Consider the following 15979-nt stretch of genomic DNA (forward strand, 5'->3'; position numbering starts at 1 on the left):
TTTAGTCTTAAGTTAGCACAGCCATTGTTTCCTCGGAATTGGCTGGAGCAACAAAATTGGGAATTGAACAACAAATTAGCAACAAAAAAGCACTAAATTTCTGTGTAGGTTTCGTTCGATTGTGCTGAAGTGACTGTGTCAGCTTAATAGACGTGCCGAGTAAAACTAAAATTAAACTTAAATTTTATAAAATATATATATAGTAAAAATATCGTCAATAACAGAATAAACAGAATTAAACAGAATAAAAAAACGGAAAATATATCGCAATGAATAAAGAATTCTTTAACAATTTCTACAACACGAATCAGGCGATAATACGTAAAATATTTATGTAAAATATTTATTTATGGGAGATATACAGCACAGAAAGTGTTCAGTCGATGAAAATAACGCGACAGATCGTGCTTTCGTCGAAGGATGAACCGATGGAGACAATAGCGGGCGTTCTCCGCGATCGTCTGTGACGAACAATACTGTCCTATAGATGCGAAACATAAACGCACTGTATACCGTGCAAACAAGAGCGGATTTCTATTTGTGGCAGAACATTCATTTATTGATTCGACATATCGTGAGCTGGTACATCTCTAATCGACAGAAAACCCAAATATATCAAAGTTATGGCAATTTGAGCTAAGCTTAACTTTTGGGGTTCTGGATGCCAAGACACTTTTGGCATGAGATGCTGTCCTTTATTTTATAAAATACATTTATTTTAAGTATAGTTCCGAAAAGAATTACTTATATCCAAGAGAAAATAGAAAATATTCTAACTTATGCATATATTTAGTTATATTAAATTAGGTTTAATTATTTATCATTTCGAAGAGTTCCTTTTAATAAAAACATTATGCAAAAATAATGCAAATTGTAATATCGTAAGATATTACAATTTGTAATATAATATTCCATAAATCGCGATTTTAATTTGAATGACAGAGGTTTTGATAAAGTCTTAATGTGATTTTACCTGAAATTAGATTATATTAGCTTTAAGATTAAATTTAGATTAAATTAGAAGATAATATGTAATATACTGATTTTTAAATATTTATCTAAAATAAAATATTTGCCTTATAACTATTATAATTCCATTTCTCTCAAATAAATATGTTTGAGAGTATATTATATAAGATTCCTGCTTTCATCTTCCAAAATAATTTTCTAAAAATAATTAAAAATAAAAATTTTTAGAAAATATTTCTTTCATAAAGTGTTTAGTTAGTATGAAAAAGGTTATTCATTTATAATTTAAAAAATAAATCAATCTTTACTTTATTCTAATCTTAATTTATTTGTGAAAGAGATTTTATAAAATGTTCTTATAGATAAGAACCTATTTTAGACGATTTTTATGTTTTTTTTTAATTTAGAACTGATATAAATTATGCTTACGACAATATATTGCAACGTTTCTGTTGCTCGTGAGTACATCCAAATAGATACACGTAAATAAAAGATGCATTTACGTAGACCATACAATCAGTATTTGGATGACCAAGCCCTATAGCAAATTGCGCCTTGTTTTTCTCTCGGCTCAAGGCCGATCGCAAAATTACATTAAGGGAACTAACACGATGAGATACCTCTCGCTCTGACATACTTTATCAGAGGCGAATTCCAACAATTCTAAGTAACTGCAACTTTGAAGCGAAATGTTCTCATTGTAATGAACGGATGATAAACAAAGCAAATAAAAAAAAAGATTGAGTTCATCACAATCATAATTGTAGAAAAATTAATTTTCTTCAATTTCTCATGGCTTTAATTGTGGTTCATATTTTATAGAGATAATATATAATAATATTAAGACTTTCTAATAAGGTTGATACAGAAAAACCCAGTTTACAAAAACCCGGTGGGTTTTTGTACAAAAATTCAAATACAAAAACCCAAGTACAAATTACAAAAACCCAGATGCGTGTCAAATTTTATTGTTTTGTATAATATTAATATACCTTCGCATTTTTAAACAAAAACTCAATAAACTAAAAAAAAAATGCTCGTATTTTTTGATCTTTCTAATTACTAATTTTGCTTAGCAATCTCGAGTTCTCTAGATATTTTATTTTTATATATTTTAATTCATTTATGTTAGTTTAATTATAATTAAACATTGAAAAGAAAGATACGATATATTAAAAACATGAAGTCATATCATAGGTTGAACATAATACATTTAATTAGAAATACATAATTTTTAAAAATGTACCTGTGATATGGTTCTAAATTTACAATTAATATCAATCCAACGTTTCAAAGTTAAAGCCTCATGATCACCGAGGCTTTAACTTTGCTTCAACCGATTATTGATTAATCAAAATAATAACGATGAAATTTAAATGGAAAGTTATTAGAACGCATTATACGACCTGCGTGTAAATAAATTTAAATGTGTAAAACATGTAGCTCGAGATTGCTAAGCAAAAATTAGAAAAGACAAAAAACACGAGCAACGTTTATTGGATCTTTAAAAATAAATTAGTTTATCACAACATACATTAAGAATTAAACTAGTTTTTTATTTATAAATTAATCGAAAATGATTGCTTAACATAAATGCAGTGTTGGGTAGTAACTAGTTAAAACGTTAAAAGTTAAAAAAAAAGTTAAAAAGTTAATAACTTTTAACTTAACTTAGTTAATTTTAAATGCATTAAATTTTAATTTAACTAAGTTACTTTTAAACTTTTTTTTACGTTAACTTTTTTTTAAGTTAAAAATTTTTTTTTATTTCTTTTAAATGCCTCAGAAAAATAATAAAATATAAGACTAAGAGCGTAAATTCGTAATCCATTCATATTTTAAGACCATCTTAAGTAATTTCTTAAGATGCTAATACAGCCCTCTGATTGGCTTATGCCTTATGCCATAAGACTTAGTCCGGATTTACAATAAGTGTTTTAAGCCTTAAGTCATAAGAAATTGACCGTCGAAAATTACAGTCGAATGGGAGGAGAATATTTGACTGTAATTGGTCCATTTCTTATGGCTTAAGGCTTATTAAAAAGTAAAAACCTAAAAAGTTATATGTTATATCATGTGTGAATAAAAAAATCAAAAATTTAATTTACTTAATAATCTATATTGTAGTTGTTATTTAATCTCATTTTAAGAAAAATTAGGACATTTTGACCTCAAAAATAATTTTTTTCGAAATTAACTTTTTTTTAACTTAAGTTAATTCAATATTAACTTAACTTTCGTTAAGTTAATTTTTTATTCCTTCATCTTTTACTTTAACTTTATTAATTTTGTCATTAACTTTAACTTTATTCAGTTAAAAAAAAAACATTAACTTACCCAACCCTGCATAAATGATATTAATAAAATGCTGGTCCTAAATCCTGGTAATATCTGTTGGACGACTTTTTGAGATTATGTTTTTGTCGAACAGATACTACACTTTTAAAACAATAGATAGCTGTACTAGAGTCCCAAAACAAAAACCCACAAACCACAAAAACCTCCAAAATTTGGGTTTTTCTGGAAAAAACTGGGTTTTTGCCAACTCTGATCGTAAGAAATTCGCGTTTGATTTAATTAATTCTTTTGTGCATTCAAAGAAGCTATTCGTAGTAAAAGAAATCAGAATGGAATTAATTTCCTATTTAAATTATGATTTAGGAAAAAAACTATCTTCTATTAATTTAATTGTAAATTCTGAATTTTTCTTCAAAAGTTAAAAAAAGTTTGAAAGACGTTTCTCTCATCATAATAAAGTTATCTGATTCATTTCTCATTATCTAATCTGTAACAATTCATACAAAATTTTTGTTATATGCACTGATATGTACATCAATGCATTTCAGTATCTCACTTATCTTTATATTCTAATCAAAAATGCATTTCAAATTATTCGAACCATTCTTCTTTTAGTTCCATTACAACTTTTACTTACCCGATAAAACAATAATTTAGGCATATCTTTAGACTATGCGCATTTGCACACAAAAGATTTCTTCATGGTTTGCTTTTCATATCATTCAGTGTAGAATTTCAAAAGTTTAAATTTAAATTATATAAATTTTATTTTGTTCAATTAATAAGTAATCTTATCTCACACACACATTAACAATCTTAAAATTTAGAAAATTGTGAATTATTTAGGTAACACATTTTTACAAATTAGTACAAATTTACAGATAATATATATATGTGTGTGTGTGTGTGTGTGTGTTTGTGTGTGTATATGCATATACAAGATACAAATTTTGAAAGAAATTTAAATTAAATTGAAATATATAAGAACAAAAAAGACAAAAAAATCTATCTCTTTTAGTTGAGCGTATAAGAAATACATAAATAATGTGTGCGTTGGCACGCAACCAAACGACTGACCATACTGTCATCAACGTTGTGAACGTTGCTTTCTTAGGAAATTAACTGATCATTATATTAATTATTTCTATAAACTGTCTTGAAGCAATATTTTAGAAATCAAGATTAAATTTACAAAGCAAAATATGAAAATAGTTTCACAATAAATGTACAATTTAGATTTTCTTAAATATGGATTTAAAATAGTTTGAAAATAAAACAAATATACATTTAAAAAATAAGAAAAAATTGTTTGACAATTTAAATAATTTTATTAAACTTTTTTTTAAATACTTCGTAGAAAAATAGAAAAAATTATTTAAATGTAAGATAAAAAAGAACGCAATTCTAAATTAATCTAAAATTACTTCTTTTAGTAAACGTAATAAGATACAGCAAGTGAATAAAAAGAAAACTGATACAATCGAATCAATTCCAACAATTGATTGTTCGTATATCTATATAAATACGTCTGCAATTTTTTTTGAGACGCAAAGCGAAAGTTTAAAAATATAACGCGTCAGCAGACGCAGCTTTATAGCGCGTTGTAACGAATCTATTTTTAAAGATGAGCATGGAAAGCGGGGATATTTACAACTACGACGCTGTTAGAAAGGGTTGGTTCTTGTAAAAAAAGTTTGGAAAGTACTACCGCGTGTTTCGTTAAGATAACAGTAGTATATTATTTCCTTTAACTTTTACATTTCCATAACTTTTTTAAATCTGATTCAGTCTTTACGTAATAACTACCGAAGGATAAACCGCTGAGGGCATTGTGGTGTACAGATTTGGGGCATTACTAAGCATTATTGGGTATTATTTAAGAGAATTTTGTATTATAGTAAGTGGTATGAGATTATGCATTGCTAAGGCATTAATAGGTATTACCAGGGCATTAATGGGTATTATTAGAGCATTAATAGGCGTTACCAGTGTATTAATGGGCATTATTAGGACCATTAATGGACATAAAAATTGGGCATTGCTAGGTATTAGTAGGCATTGGTGTATACAATTGTGGTCAGCGGTCTACCCTTCGGTGCGTCTGTGAAGTTAGCACCCCAACATTGAGATTCCATAGTTCTGATTAGAATTCCCGTTTCCTTTTAACTTAAGACAAAGAGTTCTATAGTCTCTAAATCTGGTGGAGTGAAATCTCACTCGAAAAAACTGAAAATTGAGCCAGTCTTGAAGAAAGAGTGAAAATACGGCCATTCTCTTGTTCAATAATGGCAGATTTTCACTCTTTTTAAACTTTAAAGTGAGATTTACTCTTTTGGAATGAGATTCACTACGAAGGAGATAGATAAATAGATAGAATAACAATTAACATCACAGAATTATTATATAAAAATTTTTTTTATTTTTTTAATTAATTTTATGTGTCAAAATTGTTTTTCATGTATCAAGAACTCTAGATATTGACAAAAATAGAGAGCTATTAAGCTGCTCAGAACTATTCGATCTCGAATTTCGATAAGAAAAAAATCAGCACCCTATTTTTTAAAAATTATTTAAAAATATTTGAGCCAATCTCGCGTTATAAACTATAAAAAAAACTCTTCGTCTCGTTAAAAGGAAGCAGGAACTAATTATTGGAACAGAATTATTATATTTAAAAATTAATTTTTTCAAAAATTTTTAATTTAAAAAAAATTTTTTTTAAATTTCTTTTTATACATCAGATACTCTAGATATTCACAAAATGAAGCTATTAAGCCGCTCAGAACTATTCGATTTCGATTTTCGATAAGAAGTTAGCACCCCATCTTTAAACGGGAACTCTAATCAGAACTATGGAATTTCAATGTTGGGGTGCTAGCTTCACAGCCCCTTCGGTAACTACTTTTGTCGCATTATTTTCTTTCTTTTTTTCTATATATATTTCCTTCTCTGATATCAAAATATTTCATTGTTGTAATTGTGATATTCTATAACTTAAACATTAAGGTACAAAAAGACATCCTCTCACGAGAAAAAAGAGAAATGTCGTTTACAAAATTTCCTGCAAATCCTGTAATGCATTACATGTCGGGTAAACAGAAAGGAAACTTAAAACTAGAGTGTCAGAGCATCGTAATCACATAAATCGAAATACTAATAATCACTCAATGATTACTGAACATAGAATTAACTTTGAACTTGACTTCGACTAGGAGAATGTCGTAATACCTATTTGATGAAAAACGTTTCCTTAATAAACGATTAATATCGAAATGCATATCCTTCATATCCTTATGCAAGAGAACAGTCTCAATTTGTGTTCGGATATGGAAGGCTTACATCACACTTATTTAGGATTGTACATCTGTAAATTTGATGTGACTTCGCTTTAAATGTACAAAGGAAAAATTTTTAGTTATTGTATTGGTGAAGAAGACTCCAAAGTGAGTCGAAATGTACTAACAAGGGAAATTTCACAACTGTCCGGAAAGAGACACGTATTTTTTTATATGTGCGCTAACTCATGTTTAAGGGGTGAAACCCCCCTTTGAAAAAAAAACGGTATTTCTATTTCGAGCCGAATACCGTCGGAAGTATAAAAGATGGAAAAATATTTGTTAAACAAAAGTTGTACGATTTCAAGAGTACTTCAATGTTGTGAAGAAAAAAATTTCTTTTTAATTTTTTTGTTAACAATTATAGAACTCGATTAGAACAACTCAGAATTACCGTCAGAAGTGCTGAAATTAATCAGCACGACACATTTCCGCAAAGTGACGTGCTGGTAGCGATAGTTAAAATTGTTTAAAAAATGTTTATAAGGCGAAACAATTTTTGATAATAATTTATTCGTATAGAACTTGAACGGAACAAGTCAGAACTATCAATGTCAAGAATGCCCAAAATTATCGAGTCGACACGTTTCCGTGAAGTGCGAATATTCTAATCTGTTTAAAAATTATTAATTATTAGAATTTTGTCCTGAAACTTCATATAATAATCAATCTAGCTTAAAAGAAACGGGAACACTTGAGATATCGTAATATTCGATGGCATCTGGTACTTTAGAGCAAGTTACGCCGTGATGAAACGTGAAATTAGCATTTCTTTATTTTTGATTTTTTGATATTAAAAATGCAGAACATTTTTGAAAGAACAGTAGAACAATGGAAAGTGCTACCGGAATAATTATTTTTTGAAAATTAATAAAATGCCGTGCTAACTTCACAGACACAGTATTGTTTCTATTTTTAAAATACATGAATTAGTCATATAAAAAATTAGAATTTGTGTGGGATAAGAAAATTCAGTTCATTTATTCCTGTTTTTTATTAGGTATTATAAAAACTTTAATTGTAAAGAGTAATACTCGCTTTTCTTGTTTCATACACTGAGAAAAACAGTTTAGTTGGATCAAATAATAATTATGGTGAAAAATGAACAAATCAGAATTTTCTGATAAAATCTAAAATTCTATAATTCTAATTAAAATAGCTAGAATTCTGATTGATATAATTGTTCTACTAAAAATAAAAATTCTAGTAGATTTTACCAGAAATATTGTATCAAGCAGAAATCTGGTTATTTCAACTAGAATTCTAATAAATTTAATTAGAAAATTCTGACTTGTCTATTTTCAAGAAAATTTTTTTCCGTATAAGAGTCATATATTCTTTGTATACATATCTCTTTAACTATTCTCTGAAACAACTCCAAATTCCGAGAAGAAATGCGCCATTCATAAAATCATAGGACCCCGTTACACCTTAAGGTTGCTAACGAATGTCCAAAGCTCTCTCTCTCTCTCTCTCTCTCTCTCTCTCTCTCTCTCTCTCTCTCTCTCTTCCTCTGCCTTCGCCTCTCTCTTTCTCTTTCAATTGTACTATATATTGTACTCGAATTTAACACAGTGACCTTGAGTGATCGATATCGAGAGGAGCTGAGAGTATCTTTGAAAACGACCGACATTATTAACTTAGTGACTTTTGAGCTTATTTTAGACAATATGTAAATCACAATAAAATTCAGAAAATTGGATGTACAATTAAATAATTTAAATAACCATCTGTAATACACAAATACACATAATTTAATAGCACTAAGTTAATAATTGCGTTAGTTTCCTTTGCGTCGTATTAGTTTTAATCATGTTTTAGTTGAAATAAAAAAAATTTCTTTGAAGTAATACCTATTCACTCTTTTCTTTAAAATACTTGAAGTACTAGCTAGTAGCGTCATTTCAAGATTAAACGGTCACCGTTTTAGCATTGTCACCAAGCTGCGATCCTGCGATCAGGCCATTCGAAGAAGAATCGATCGAAGCAGTAAAGGTTATGAGAAATCGGGATGCATATGAAATACGATCCCTTTTAGACTGCTATCCGCGGAATGAGTCTGATTCGGGTCAGAATAGCCCGCTGCCACCGCCACGAGGATAATCGATCCTCCGCGCAATCGAGTCTCCGCGCTCCGCCTGGCAACCGCGTCAATACGCAATTACTTGGTCGACCATCAGCCCCGATTATTTATACATCGGATCGGTCGGTACTGTTGTCCGTCTGTTATCGAGATAAGTCACGAATGAGGAAGATTCGAGAGACAAAGTTTGTTATCTCTTATCTTAAAAACCGAGAAAACAAAACTTAGTCAACATATAAGAAGTATTTATTCATTTAAAGTTACCTTCAAACATTCAGAAAAAAATTTTTTTATACTCCATTTTGTTTACTCCAAAATATTGATCTTGAATTTTTATGTATCTCTAGGAAGCTAGTAAGCTATTAAAAAAAAGTTATGTTTCAGAATTGTGAGTTTATTGATCTACATAGACTTCGTGACAAAAATGTATACGAAATTGTGAAATCAATTGTACAATTTACTGTTTGATGCAATTTTAAATTTAAATGCACGATTTATCTTTTTTTCAAACAGTTATTGATCATAATATTGTAAAATGAATACAGAAAAATAGATGAGAATTTTAATTATTTTGACAAGTGTAAATAAAATTAAAATAAGAGAAATGTAATAATTGAATAGAAAATTCTTGTTCTCGAAAATCTTTGGAACGGAATCGAATTCCAAAGAGTCAAATTGATAATTGAACTAGTGATGGAAAAGAGTAACTCAATTGTCAATTTCTAAGAGTGAGATTTCACTCTTTAGTGTTAGATTATACTCTGAAGGTTTTAGAGAGTGGACGACAGAATATTTTTGAAAGAACATGAATATATAAAAATCAGGTTAAAAATGTGTGAATAGGAAAAGCGTGACATTTTCGCAGATAATGAATATGTGATGACAAGAGTACAAAAGGAATAAATTGGTGCTCAATCAAATGTCTTAGGCATTTTTATTTGTAAAGCATGTGTACTGACATGCGTATTTTAGCATGACATATAATTGAACACATCGGAAGAAATGGGATGACATAGAGTGATTGTCATTCATAAATGCGATTTCGATAATTGTGACGTTAAACGACAGCAATCATTTCCATAATAATAATTCTATAATAAAATATTTAATTATTAGATATCTTTTTCGAATATATTTTACAGATACAGATAATAAGATATTTTATAATAGATTACAGCTTTAAATGCCAAAATTGAATGATAATACGATATCAAGCAAAAATCGGGTCGATTAATGTACTAGGCTAGGAGCTCGTTGAAATACGCGTATCATCTTTCTCTTTCTCTCTCGCGAATAGTTTAATATCGTAGAAGCACATTGACCTAGATCTCGAATACGTGAATCGGTAACGTGATCGACCCTCTTTATAACGCAAACATTCTCCGGGGAATTTACAGTCCTTCAAAAATCGATCACAGGTATAATAAAAAAATATATGAGTATATACATATATAACGCAAATATATGCAAGATATCTCCTATTCCGACGATGTTATTTTTTAATAGGTTTTCCAATCGTAAAGCTGTCATTTAATACTATCGAGATATCTGTAATTTTTAATAATAAATTAATAGTAAAAATATATATATATAAATCTTTTTTCAACTCTGTGATAATATTCTTGTTTGTGACATTACATTGAGTATAAAAACAAATCACAAATTTTATTATTAAAAATAATAAAAAATAGCTAAAAAATCATTTTTAAACATATCGCCATTATTTAAATTAGTTTCTGCAAATATTAGCCCTACTAATGTTATTTTAAAATATCTTATCTGATACAGGAACTCTTATTGTACGATCAAATCGTATTTTTAATTGCATCGGAAGGTTATGGACGTACGCAGGTCGCGTGCGCCAAAGATAGCGATGCGATTGCATTACTTGTGTCACTATTTTTGACAGGAGCACGCTCTCATCGCTGACAACACGAAAGCTCTGAAAGTTATCTTAATTTAACATTATCGTTATAGAAACTCGATCTTTGATCTTCACCAAGTGAGCGAAATATGTTTTATCCGGTAATTTTCTCTTTATCTTTGCTCATTTTATTATCACAGATATTATCATAGAAATCGATTATAAAAACATCAGAATATCTTATATCCCATTTAAAAATTGAAATTCTTTTCAGGAAGTATTATTTTGTTCTATATGTAAATTTATAAAATTAAAATAACAATTGCTAAGATATGTATTATATAGAGTTTTCGTTTAGTTTAGATATGTCAATCAATTTCTATAATTATATATGTATTGGAAGTAGAGCTTATGATCGATCATCGAACATCTGAGAATTGAGTATTTTTGTTAGATAAGACATAATAGATTATCATTCAAGCATGAGCCGCGTTTACGAAAGTCAAAGTAGAAGTCTGAATCATTATTGTCGCATATTTACGCCTACTATCATCCACTACCGGCCATTCGATGTCGGCCAGCAGTATCTTACAGATAATCCATCGGAATGGTAAATTATATTACGTCCTTGGGGAGACGTAGACGTAAGCCACTCACTAGCGTCTTAAATGTGTAATGATACATTACTTCTTGCATAAAATACGTTAAAGCACAAAGAATAAGATGATATTAAAAGTCATTCATAATTATTAGAATAATAAAGAAATTCTCGTCCTACTAAAACACATAAAGGCTGAATAATATTTATTCAACATAATGTATAATTACTTTATTTAATAAAATGTGTGTGTGAGAGATTTAAAATACTTTTATACAAAATTATTAAAAAAAGAAAAATATACACTTTTATATTCAATTTATAGAAAATTTAAAAAAACTCAGATTATGTTTCTTTTACAAAATTATGAAAATATTACGATTATGACCGTAACTTTTGATGTTTATAAATAAAATACGAAAGTTATGCTAAAGCTGTTAGCTTTATTCTGTCGAACTGCATAATTTAACTCCATATATAGTTCGGTATATCGATTAAAAATTATGCAAGCGTTATGCAAGTTCAAGGCGGTAACGGTTTATCTTGCACAGTCCGGCGCATGTGGATTGCATGGCGAGATACGTGATTTATCCTGTGCCGTTATATAAATTGCCTTGCCAATGAACAAGTATGCAACACGGAGAAATGTTTATTAAACACAGGTGCAATTAGGCTTCTAGGTTATCTATAGCAATCAAATAATGAAGTTGAACTTGTTTTCGCAGACATGAATCATTAAACTTTCAATGTTACGAATAAACTTAAGTATTATCAATCAAAATGTTGTCTTATCCAAATAATGATCACATTATCATCCCTTGCATACTATTCACCTCACATTTACTTGTTTGTTCACTTGTTATTATACTTTATTATTCATCAAAGAAAGTTCAAGTTGATATTAATTGGTTTACTTTAATAAACACGTATAAACTATTTTTATTATTTTAATATTTTATGTTATTTCTATATTTTCTCTTTTTTCATTATTTTTTAACCTTAATTCTTTAATATCCTAAATCAGTAACAATATAAATGTGAATGTTACGCATAATATGTATATATATAACAGTTTTTTAAAGATATTATTAATATTGAAAAGTTCTTTAACAGAGTTATGATCTTATAATCGTATTAGCTCGCATAACCGCCTTTTATTTCTTGTAATTGAAAATATATATTGCTTGTAATGCAGTAGATCAATGTGCGTTAATACATACGTAAATCAAACGCTCGCCAAAAATGTCGTGCATATATAATAAGATTTTCGCGCGCGTATATAACGCTGTCATGGTCATTGAATTGCGTCGACATGATTATGATCGCAAGCGATGAAAATAATCATCGCGCAAATAAGTGCACATATGATTTAATCAGTTGCAAAATAAAATTACAATAATATTTTTCCCGGTATTAATTATAATATTATTCACCAGAATTTCTTGCAATAAAACTTTTTTGTGTTCTTATATTACTTATGTTTTATCACGTGCTACATAAAAATTTGTTATATCATTAAATTGCTTATATTAATAGGAATTTCCTTAACTTTTTTGGTTAATAGATAATTTAAAATCTTTATAAACAGAAAAATCGTCTAAATCTTTATAAGATAATTAACTGTTAAACCTACATTAATCATAAGCGTACAATAAATAAATTAACAAAAAAATAAACCACAAAATAATTGTCTTTCCAATGTGTTGTTAATACATTTTTAGGTGCTGCCAACACGCTCTTTTGTAGTTTGGAGCATTTTACCATTCAATAAAAAAGTCGAAGGTCGATTTCACAACACTGTTTCATAATTTTATTAAAAACTTAGTTAATACAATATTTTAATGTAACTTTCATGAGGCAATGAGTTGTCAAATCCATCAGATTATATTAAATGGATTAACAAAGGACAAATAAACGTGATAATTTATAGCAGCCGAATATGCAATCACATATTAAAATACTGCTGTTCATCCAATGTGTCCTCGAAGGTACGATGCACTTATTAAAAATTGCCAGATTGTTCTTACAAAAATATTTTGTAAAATCTTTTTATACGTTCGCATTTTTATACTATATATGTACATGTCGCCATTTTACTAATTTTAAATTCAATTTAACTGTTCACACTTAAATTATTCATTTATTCAGTGTTTAAAATGTATATGATATTGTAAAGTAGCTAAAGAGAGAAAATCATCGAATATTAATTATCCTCTCCTCTAAATTTGTTAATGCAAAATACATTTTAGAATTAAAATATTGTGATTAATGACAAAATAAAAATATATTACCTACTATATATGCAATTATTGTTTTATTTTAAAGCACTATTAAGATTCTATATTCTTTTGAAGTATAATGTGAAGTATGAAAAAGGCTTAAATTATTTTAAGAGAAAATTCTATACTATTATAGCATACAAAAAGATAACCAAAGTTCTTTATAATTTTGGACAATTTATGTTGCATTTCGTCACTCAATCTGCTTTGTCGCAAGGGCGTAGAAGTTAGGTGAATAAAGGGGAAATGCGGACGGGTGCAAGATCGACTCCACCCTCATAGAATCTCACGACATTCCTATCGAGGTTACCAGAAAGCATGCAACGCAAATCGGCCAAGATCGACAATCGTGAGAGAGGAATCTTAGGGTTAAGCATGAAAAAGGCAATTGCTTCTATTTTTCCACCCACCTTCTCTTCTGACACCTCTTCACTCCCTCGAGAGCATCCGGATGCATGCACGCATACGCGTAACTCTGCATCCCACAGATGAACCGATAAGAAAGAAAAGAAGAGCAGAAAGAAGGAAGAGAGGGAAAAAGAGAAAGGAAGAAGAGAAAAAAACAGGAAGAAATGAAAGATCAGAAATAACGGGGAATGAACGAGAAAATAAAAGAGAGACAAAGATGGACGATTTGTTCCTCTTAACTGCACTTTCTTATATTCTGTATACTTTATCCAATTATTCGCGCTATTTCACACTTTCTTAAACCCATATTAGATTACACATTGAAAATTATATTAAAAATTAAAATTTAATCAATCAGGATAAAACAGAATAAAATTAAATTTGTCTGATTGGTAGAATTTTTATCATCAGTTCGTAATTTTTAGTTTTCAATGCCTAATTTGGGGATCGACTATGTATGTTGAAATGAGTTGAAAATGATAAAAGTGAGCAAATTTACTACAATATTTATAATTTCATTGGCCAACATCATCTAATAAATTACTTTTAATTTTCATCTTGTTTCAAGATATTAAATCAATTCTCTGATATAAGCTTTACGCTTTTTGCATTTAAAAGATAAATGTATATGTAATCATAGTAAAAAGAAAAAAATATGTGTAAAGAATAAATTTGAGATGAACAAAGTCAGAATTCAAAGGAGTAGATTACTCATCCTCTTTTATAGTTATACTTTATTACATTTAAAGAACAATCATTAAGCTTGTGCATATTTAAATTAAAACCGGGTGAAAATAAAAGTAATACAATTTCAAAATCAATTTTATATCGAAAATTATACAATGAAGAGAGAAGTGAAAGAAAAGAAATATCGCAGAAAGAACGAATCAGAAAATGAAAGGGAGACAAAGATGGACGATGAGTCTGCTCCTTTCAACCGCACCTTCTTACACTCTCTACACCCCCGTCAAATTAACTGCACTTATTCACCATTTCACACTTTGCACTTTCTTACACTTTTCGTGCCTAAAACCAAAATAGATATGTACGCAATTGTCACAAGAAGAGAAAAAGGGATAAGTAAAAAAATGAACAAAATCCAGCGGTCGAAGAAGCGAAGCGTCGATCTTTTTCAATCGCAATTTATAACATTCGAACGGTACTCGATAGGAGCGTGTGCGTAAAACTAAATGAAAGTGAAGGCGATACAACGGAAAGAACAGAGTTTACCACGAAAACCATGCAGGGGAGAAGAGAGAAAAGAAAGAAATAGTAGCAGACGTGAGGAGGTTATGGTACTTACTACTAATCTTCATACCGCCGAGGGGCGGATTCGCGGGCTGCTTGTTACCCTCGGCGAAGGAGGTGGTTCTCGGTCGTCCGCTCATCCTGAAGCCTTCTCGACCGCCTCCACCTCCGCCTCCACACCTACACCGCGACTTGAAAAGGTTGCGTCCCCGCTGCCTCTTTCTCACCCGCTACTCCTGCTGCGTCTACTAGGTTAGGTTGGCCGGTATCTCTCCGGCGATTCTCCTCCTCCTCCTCCGCCACCGCCTGAAGTTAGCCCCGGTACTCGCCGTTGATGTCGTTTCCCTCGTCGTCAACACTACCTCGCACATCAATAACAGTCGCACACGCGATTATCACATCGCACGAGAGTGCGCGCTCGCGCGCGCACTTTCTTTTCTCTCTCTCGCTCTCTTTTTATCTTCTCTGTCACTCTCTTCGCACCGTTTTCACGTTTTCTACTTCACGTTATGCTAACGACGTTCGACCGATAGTCGGGGATGACGAAAAGTTAAGAGTGTAACAAGACCGAAGGAAGGAAGGAAGGAAGGTGAACGTGGAGGGCAGGAGTGTGGGAAGAGATGGCGACAAGCAGCGCGAGACCCCAGACGACACTACTTTTCACGGATGGCCTTTTACCTTCCTGTGTACGCGCGTAGAGGTAACGAGTGTCCTATCCGCACCGTGTTCGTTGCACGAGAGCACCTTCTTCACAGAGAGGGGGCCCACCTTCGTATACTCGTCGTCGTACAGGCGACACCACCCTCTTTTTCGGCACACTGTCGCGCACTCTCTCGGCGACGATGGCCTAGCTTCCTCCTCGCGCTGCTGTCACGGCGATGCGGCAGGGGCGGGGGG

The 15979-nt window shown here is 30.5% G+C and overlaps 1 protein-coding gene across 3 annotated transcripts in view; it reads right to left on the bottom strand.

Moving 5' to 3' along the window:
• The window catches only part of LOC108725037 (glycogen synthase kinase-3 beta), a 55502-nt gene extending 39530 nt beyond the window's left edge, over positions 1–15972 (bottom strand). For all 3 annotated transcript variants that reach the window (XM_018451802.1, XM_018451801.1, XM_018451800.1), the window contains exon 1: positions 15138–15972. In XM_018451802.1, coding sequence (XP_018307304.1) covers positions 15138–15222 — 85 coding nt within the window. In that variant the 5' untranslated portion in view covers positions 15223–15972. The remainder of the gene's footprint in view (positions 1–15137) is intronic.
• Between the last annotated feature and the right edge of the window lie 7 nt (positions 15973–15979).

The sequence above is a fragment of the Mycetomoellerius zeteki genome, unplaced genomic scaffold, assembly GCF_001594055.1.
Source record: "Mycetomoellerius zeteki isolate Tzet28-1 unplaced genomic scaffold, Tzet1.0 scaffold322, whole genome shotgun sequence".
Taxonomy (NCBI): Eukaryota; Metazoa; Arthropoda; class Insecta; order Hymenoptera; family Formicidae; genus Mycetomoellerius; species Mycetomoellerius zeteki.